At 39.4% G+C, this 9,224-nt stretch overlaps 1 protein-coding gene across 1 annotated transcript; it reads right to left on the bottom strand.

The window, feature by feature from the left end:
• Window positions 1–5,971: 5,971 nt before the first annotated feature.
• Window positions 5,972–7,131, bottom strand: LOC18094816 (LOB domain-containing protein 22). Its single transcript, XM_006369186.3, has one exon. It carries the CDS (start codon window positions 6,874–6,876, stop codon window positions 6,040–6,042), a length of 837 nt encoding a protein of 278 aa, XP_006369248.1. The 5' UTR covers window positions 6,877–7,131; the 3' UTR covers window positions 5,972–6,039.
• Window positions 7,132–9,224: the final 2,093 nt, after the last annotated feature.

Raw genomic sequence — 9,224 nt, 5'->3', positions numbered from 1 at the left:
TATCATCAACGAAACTGGTGCCACGGGTGACACATGGATTCGACTGCGCGAACAGCGAGTAGCGATTGAGAAATCATCAACCAAACTTCTGTCACGGGTGTCGCATTGATTCGACACCCAAACAACCCCTAGGGACTCAGAAATCATCAACGAACTGCAGTCACGGGTGACGCATGGATACGACACCGTGAACAGCTAGTAGGGATTAAGAAATAATCAACCAAACTACTGTCACGGGTGATGCATGGATTCGACAGCGCGAACAGCCCCTAAGGACTCAGATATCATCAGCGAAACTGGTGCCACGGGTGACGCATGGTTTCGACAGCGCGAACAACCACTAGGGACTCATAAATCATCAACGAACTGCTGTCACGTGTGACGGTTGGAATCGACACCCCGAACAGCCGCTAGGGACTCATTAATCATCAACGAACTGCTGTCACGGGTGACGCATGGATACGACACCGTGAATAGCCCCTAGGGACTCAGATATCATCAACGAAACAGGTGCCACTGGTGACATATGGATTCGACAGCGCGAACAGCCACTTGGGACTCATAAATCATCAACAAACTTCTGTCACGGGTGACGTATGGATTCGACAGCCACAACAACCCCTTAGGCCTCACAAATCATCAATGAACTGCTGTCTCGGGTGACGCATGGATTCGACATCGCAAAAAGCAAGTAGGGACTGAGAAATAATCAACCAAACTGCTGTCACGGGTGACGCATGCATTCGACAGCCATAACAGCTCCTAGGGCCTTATAAATCATCAACGAACTGCTGTCACGGGTGACACATGGATTTGACAGCGCGAACAGCCCTTAGGGTCTCATAAATCATCAACGAACTGTTGTCACGGGTGACACATGGATACGACAGCGTGAACAGCTAGTACGGACTGAGAAATCACCACCTTAACTGCTGGCACGGGTGACGCATGGATTCGACAGCACAAACAGCCCCTAGGGACTCATAAATCATCAACGAACTTCTATCACGGGTGACGCATGGAGACGACATCGCGAACAGCTAGTACGGATTGAGAAATCATCAACCTAACTGCTGTCACGGGGGACGCATGGATTCGACAGCACAAACAACCCCTAGGGACTCAAATATCATCAGCGAAACTGGTGCCACGGGTGACGCATGGATTGGACATCGCAAACAGCCACTAGGGACTCATAAATCATCAACGAACTTCTGTCACGGGTGACGGCTGGATTCGACACCCCGAACAGCCACTAGGGACTCATTAATCATCAACGAACTGCTGTCACGAGTGACGCATGGATACGACACCGCGAATAGCCCCTAGGGACTCAGATATCATCAACGAAATAGGTGCCACGGGTGACACATGGATTCTACAGCGCGAACAGCCACTAGGGACTCATAAATCAAAAACAAAACTGCTGTCACGATGGACGCATGGATTCGACACCCCGAACACACCGTAGGAACTCATAAATAATCAACGAACTGCTACCACAGGTGACGTATGTTTACGACATCGCGAACAGCAACTAGGGACTCATAAATCATCAACGAACTTCTGTCACGGGTGACGCATGGATTCGACAGCCAGAACAGCTCCTATGGCCTCATAAATCATCAACGAACTGCTGTCACTGGTGACGCATGGATTCAACAGCGCGAACAGCCCCTAGGGTCTCATAAATCATCAACGAACTGCTGTCACGGTTGACGCATGGATACGACAGCGCGAACAGCTAGTACGGACTGAAAAATCATCAACCAAACCCAAGGTAGGACAACATGTCAAGAGACTCCATGTAAATTTTCAGCCCGATCGAATGGTCGGATTGAGAATTATGATTGTTGCCGTAAAACTGGATAGTTGCACATTTTACATCAAAATCCGAATTTGACCTTTCCTGGATCGTATCATTCCCTCTCTCTTCAAGATGATTCGTCCTTGAATCACCAACAAGTTGAATGGAAAATTCCTTAGCCTCTTTTTGAAGCCTTTAGAGTTCTTTTCTTGCCAACAATCATCGCCAACAACTTTGGATGAAAGTAGCAGCCATTTTATTTCGTATATCATCATTGCAGTGTATTTTATCCTATTTTTCTGAAGCTTGCTGGGCATTGACTGTTGCCGTTAACATATCAAGTTCTTGCTTCATCTCCATTAGAATAATCTCTTTATTTCTCTCCCTTTGATAATCCCAAAAAAGTTGAATAATCAGGTTTGGTTGAATCTTGACCTAGAGTTAACCTGTAACTAAGAACCAAAGGTATTTGATGATTATGAATGATTCCACAAGGTCAGTTATACCTTGATAAGTTAGATTTACTCTTTATCCTAACAAAGAAAAAAAAAGTTTGCTCAAGCAAAACTGAATTTCATTAATGTTTAAAGGTTGCCCAAACTTGCAACAAAACAAAACATAATATAGTCATAAGATAGTAACCCTAATAGTCCCATATTGGGTTGCAAACTAATGGGCCTTAACTAAAAACTCAGTTAAGCACAAGCCCAATGCCTGAGACAAGCCTAAACATTGATTTTAGGCCAAAACAAAACCAACAGTAATAAAAGCTCTAAAACTAAAATATAAGTATCCCAAATAGTAATTAAGATAATAAATAAACCTTAAGAAATATTTAGATTAATACAAGTTATCAAAACAGCTCCAAAACCGTATCTCTTTGCATTGGGTCTCTTATAGCCAAATCTGAAACTTGTAGAAGAAAGATTATCCCTTTGTGCCATTCATTAATCATCTTTCTTTGCTTGAAATATCTTATCTTGTATGCTGAAGTTTCTTTTCTTTTTTTTAGTTATTATAAAAAATAGGAAGGAATGTGGCTGGAATATCTCCTTTAAATAGTCTCCCATAATCTCTTTTTTGAATAAGAAAATCCTATAAAATAAGGAAAAGAAGAACAAAAGAGTCCCAAATCTCCTTGCCACCTTCATAATGGATATGAAATTCTTGCAAACTATGGATAATAGTTGATGCTATAAATGTCTTCTTGTTTAACATGGAATCCTTATAAAATAAGTAAGCCACTATGATGTGGACCAGCCCAAAAACACCAGCAAGGACCCATTACATGTTCCAAATGGTCCAATGGTCCAAGATAAAGGCATTGAAAGAGGCATTGAATGCATTGGTTTTGAAGGTTTCGACAAAGTCAGAATGGAAAAGGTCCATTGAAGTATCAAGAGGACCCTTTAGTACATCTTATCCATGTGCAAGAGGGGCTCAATATAACCTTATTTGGGCCATAAGGTGAGGACAACAAAGGAAACGAAAGAATCCTACCACAAGGATTCCTTATTCATCCTAACTACAATAAGGAAATAAGACTTCAGAATTAATTCTACCTTCATATCAGATTTCCTAGTCTATTTGGGACTTCTTAATGGTGACAAATCTGATTCTAGCATATTTAGAATAATAATTTTTGGATTTTTATTATTTTCTTCTTAGTCTTTGGGTTATTATCATAGTTTTGAAACCCGACCCGGCTTGGCGGTTCGACCCGAGACCCGGCTTGGCGGTTCGACCCGAGACCCGGCTTGGCGGTTCGACCCAAGACCCGGCCGACCTGGGCCTGGAACCGAGCCGGGTCTAAGTAAAAACCAGCTGGGGATTTGGCCCGGCGAAACTCGGTCGACCCGGAACCCGGTCGACCTGGGTAAACTCAGCTACTCGACCTATTTTTTTATATATATATATACACCCACACATGTGAAACGATGTTGTTTTTGTTGTTTTTTCCTTTTACCATTAAAAAGCCGCTTGTGGTAGTGTTACTATTGGGAGATGGAGAAGGACCTTGCTATTGCTGTTGTTGGATATGGGGCTGCATCATATTCATAGGATTTGAAGAAGAGGGCTTGAACAGTTTATTCAAATCTAAACCTCCTCCTCCCCGTATTATTCCCCCACCTCCTTGTTGTTGTTGATTTGGATTACCAGGTGAAGCCATTATTAAGTAACAACAAGAAGTGACAGTGACTGGAAACAATCAGTCAAATTGATAAAGAAAGAAAGGAAGAAAGAAAGAGATAAGAAAAAGCTTACAGAGTGGAGGAATTCCTGGATCCGTTCAAGTTGAAATCTTTTTTCAGATCAGAAAAACAACACACCTTTCTTTCTCCAGCTCTCTTTTGTCTTTGTTCTGTTGTCCCAAACTAGGGTAGTGATAAAGTGAGATTTTGGAGAAGAAAGAGAGGGATCGAAGGGGAAAAAACATAGATCGACACCAATGAACAACACAGACATAACAAACAGAGAGTGGAAAATATAGAAAGACAGAAACCTTTCAAAAAGCAGAGTCTTTTTTTATTTTAGGTTGGCCAGGGCTGACCCGGGTCAACCCATCTGACCCGTGACCCGCTCATTATACCGGGTCAACAACCGGGTCAAGTTTAAAAACTATGGTTATTGTTACTTATTTAGGTTAATTGTAAGTGGGCCTCATATAAGTCTACCTAAATGGGGTCCATTAGGGTTTATTTAAGTCTAGAGTCAGTACAAATAAAGGCATAACCAGACATGTAAGTTAGACAATTCAGATTAATAAAACTTCTTGTTTGCCGCACTTTGTGTGTGTGTTGGTAAGATAATCTCCCTTCCTTGGTTCTCTAAAGAACTAAAAAATGACTTATCGAAAAACAACTGACTTCGTGGCGGCATCCTTATACTTCTCGTTCGCGAATCAATATTCGATGGGTGGGGGTTTTCGTTTTCAATAGTGCTAGTGCCTATGTACAAGTTATCTTTGTGTCACACTCCTATCAAACCTGATTTACTTGGCTTTCCGGGAATTGAAGTCTTTGCGCGTGGGTTGCTTGACCGCATGATCAAGAGGTTTGCATCACTATTTAAAAACTCATGTAACCAAAATTTCAGCAGCCATTGATGAATATTTTTTCTAAATTTTTTAGTTTTAACGTGTGAGAATGATTCTTGTATTTTTCAGTTCTTGAACGAATTGAATCTGACTTATCGAAGGTTAACTGGTTTCAAGATGTCATTCTACTTCATTCTAATAGTGTTGGTGTCTTGGGGCAGGTTTTCATTGTGTCACACTCCTATCAGACCTTTTTTGGCTTTCCGGAATCAGATCGAAATTTTGATTGTGGGTGTGTGTGACCATGTGATCACGAGGTTTGCATCACAATCTAAATTTTTTAGTTTTAACGTGTGAGAATGATTCTTGTATTTTTCAGTTCTTGAACGAATTGAATCTGACTTATCGAAGGTTAACTGGTTTCAAGATGTCATTCTACTTCATTCTAATAGTGTTGGTGTCTTGGGGCAGGTTTTCATTGTGTCACACTCCTATCAGACCTTTTTTGGCTTTCCGGAATCAGATCTCAATTTTGATTGTGGGTGTGTGTGACCATGTGATCACGAGGTTTGCATCACACATGTTTACCAATCCTTGTGTATTAAGAAATCCTTGTACCGACTGAAATTCATAATACACAAGGAAACAATGTTTCTCCAATTTTCACACGTTCCTGACAGATTTCAGTCCTAACTTTAAACATGTTGTTCTCTCTTTTCTGTATGAATTAGCAGGCTTACTATATATTGTTAGAAATGTATGGATGTCTACTTTTCAATCCAATTGGAATCTTAGCAGAATTCCTTCTATTCTACAAAAGTCCAGACAAACAGATTTAACAAGATTCATCCAATAACTTCTACTCTCTAAAAGAATCCATTTCTAAAATCCGATTAAGTTGAAATTTTAACCGAATGTAGAACATCATGCCTATAAACTGATGTAAAGATATCAGCTCAATCCAATACTAAAGTTAAAAATTATGTTTAATCACGTAAAACTGGATAATAAAAAAATTTATTCCAAAATCTAAATCTAACATTCCTTGAATAATAATTGTTACCAAATCAGAAATCGAAGCATGCATGCAACAAGCACTTCAATTATTCTCAATTTCAGCGGCTCTGCATGCGTCATCTCTCTAAGCTTAATAACAACAAGGATAATACTTGTAATATTGTGATCAATTGATGATCTACGATGATATAAGCAACTGCGTCGACGGTACAAATCTTGTATCAACTAATGAATCCCGATCAGGCTCAAAGTTGACGTTCCGTACATCAAGAAGGGGCTTCATATCACCATGCATAATACATTGATCATTACCATTATAATTAGCTTGATTAAAATCATCTAAATAAGTTGCTGATGATATTGACAAGCAAGGATTAATATCCTGCACTGGCACCGCTGCCCATGCATTTGGATTTGCATGATCTTCTTGTAAATGTGCTTGATTATAAATAACAAATTCTTGTTGATCTTGATGTGATTGTGGGTACTGATCATGATATTGCATCACAACTGTATCATACATGTCAAATGTATCTGTAATAATGATATTTTCGCAATCAAGCCGTGTTGAATCATCATGATCGGTCTGATGATCAGGGCCTGCTGCTGCTGCCGCAGCGGTTTGGATCAATTGAGTTTGTTGTTGAGCTGCTGCTTGTGCACGATATAAAGCCACTTGATGAAGAGCAATATCAAGTTCAGCCCTAGTGTATTCGATTTGACGTTGAAGCTCTCGTATCATTCGATAACAGCCTCCGACAGGATCATTTGCTCGTACATCTGATTGAAAAATGATGGTACGCATAGCTTCGTCCTTCTCAGGAGGGTTAAGGTTCTTGATGATCTTGCTAATATTGCTCACACCAAACAATTTATGGGCATTGAGGAATTGTCTTTGGCGATTGTGAGGGAAATAAGGGGCCAAAATGCAGTCAGGGGCGCACTTCCTGCGTTGGTATTTGCAAGCTGCACAAGCTTGGGTGGTGCTGTTACCAGTCCTTGAAATGTTGGTCATATTTTTTTTTCCCTGTTACTACTGTTTGCTTTTGTTGAATTAGAAATGCCAAGAGAATCCGGATGCGTTGCTGGACTGGTGCTGTTTTCTTACTTGGAAATTATGGGTTTCTCTTCTTTTTCTCTCTTCTGCTAGTTGCAGATCCTTTCTTTTCTCTTTGCCAACTAACCAAGGATCAATTGTTGGAGGATAGAGAGAAATAAGATGAGAACAAACATACATGACACCCAGAGACAGACAGTTCGGCCTTGACAAATTCAATTAGTTACCTATGATAGAGTTTTCTTTTTCGGGACAAATTTATGTTAAAAGGTGTCCTGTAAAGACTTTTTTTGGACAGGGGCTTATGAGTCCAGTAATGAGAAAACACTAGAGACAGTCAAATTTAGTTAGGTGTTCAAAATTAATGTGTGGTGTTCAAATTAGAAACCAAAAATAGAGTTTCTGTCAATATGATCTGTATTCAGAATGCTTAATCAAATTTTGCAAATAGAGTTTAGTGACATTTTCCAAAGACTTAATCAAATTTTGGAGCTCCTAATTATTTCATTAAAAATTAAATACAGTACATGCAGCTTAACTTGGCCGCTATCAATACCTGACATTTTGGTATGCGAGTAAATGAACAAATCTTGACATGCAAATGCAAATTAGGGACAATAAACTGGCCTGTCCTTGCATTGATTGGCTTGCTTGGATAGCAAGATGTCTCTTTCGACAACTATTTAACTCCTAGAGATGTATTTAAGTAATCAATTTGTAGCTTATTTTTTGTACATTTTGTAGCAAATGGTAATCACCAGTTGGAACTTTGGTTTCAGTTTGTTCCACAAGCACACTCTTCTGGAGGAAATAAGTTACACAAAGTGGCCCAAGTTTGGGTGAAATTGCATTTGTTTTTTGAAGGTACATTCTGTTTGATTGGCAATAACTATTGGCAAAATCAATATTGGGGCCATTTAAGGCAAGAAAGAAAAATAGCTCACAAGTTGTCATTGCAAAACGCAAGAAAAACTTGCCCAGAAATCTGATCAAGAAATGTTCAAATTAATGCTGCTGCCTGGAAATTTTTAGTCTTTCAATAATGCTGTCTCTCAGACAATCCTGTTGAACCGAAGATTGGTTTCATTCTTTAAAAGATGGAACGGCCCAAGCAACTCTACGAAAAGGGTCCCCAAGAGGTGTAGTGTGATGGTAAAGGGCTTGAGATCTACACAGCAGGTCTCGAGTTTGAGTCAGGGCGTGCACCTCTTGTAAGAGCCTGGGACAGCCAAAGTTTTACTCACTCACCTGGGCCCACAAAGTGCGTTTTCCGAGGGATAGAGTTTCCTCGAATCCAAAAAAAAAAAAACTCTACGAAAAGGGTTGATCCCTTGTGCTTTCATATCGCAGCATGATCATAACCTTTTTTTTTTCAAATGAAAAATCCTCGTCTCTAGTCACCTGAACTCCGCAGTTTGCAATCTCATATATAGTTTCTAAAGAAACTGAAAGTCTCCTCACCCAAAAGAATTAAGATGTCATACATATAAGGTTAAAAAAAGGAAAACAGATAGTTGATAAAAAAAAAAAAAAAAAACTTGTAAATAAATTTCCAACGACGACAACAGCAACTTTGTAACCAACATCAATCACACAGCTCAGGCATAATCCAAAAACAATTAAGAGTTCCGCTCCCACCAAAAAGTACACGTGGCTTCATATTTTTACTTAGTAATCTGCTTTCACTCAGCTGTTACCAAACTCTTGTTGGGTTCAGGTTCTAATGTATTTTTCCTACTCTTTGCTCAAGAAGGAAAAGCAGTTATGGCTCGGACTTGAGAAACTTTTTAACAGAATTTCTATAATTGCCAATTAGCTCCCTGATATGGAGATATATATATATATATTCTTTTTTGTCAAAAAAACAAGATATAAATTAATTTCATGTATCAAGCAAGTCAAGAACAAAAGCGGAGAAAAAAATCTTAGAGAAGATTTACCTCCTTTGGTTAGCAATTGGTATCTTTCCTCCAGCTTTCGCTTTTCTCCATCAACTGTCTACATAAAATAGATAAAGATTCCAAAATCAGACAATGCAACTTTGACGATCCATTAGGCTTGGTATGACCAATCTTAAATAACTGGTTTTGCATTGCAATTTCATGGGAATTTGCTAATATACATCATGAATTAGGCCAATGATAGTGGGAGGTGACTCACTAACATTTTTATATATCTTCTGTTCTAATTTTGAAATGTTTGTCATCTCAACATTAAAACATCGCATTAATTCCTCATTCTGAAGACGAACTGATGCAACATGAGCAGCAAGAAAACAACAGTATGTCCACAATTAAACACAACAG

The sequence above is a fragment of the Populus trichocarpa genome, chromosome 1 (assembly GCF_000002775.5).
Source record: "Populus trichocarpa isolate Nisqually-1 chromosome 1, P.trichocarpa_v4.1, whole genome shotgun sequence".
Taxonomy (NCBI): Eukaryota; Viridiplantae; Streptophyta; class Magnoliopsida; order Malpighiales; family Salicaceae; genus Populus; species Populus trichocarpa.
The sequence above is the reverse complement of the archived record's forward strand: the minus strand, read 5'-3'. Positions and strand labels throughout refer to the sequence as shown.

Excerpts from the sequence above, each read along its gene's own strand:
- LOC18094816 (XM_006369186.3), bottom strand. The coding sequence starts at position 6,876 with ATGACCAACATTTCAAGGACTGGTAACAGCACCACCCAAGCTTGTGCA.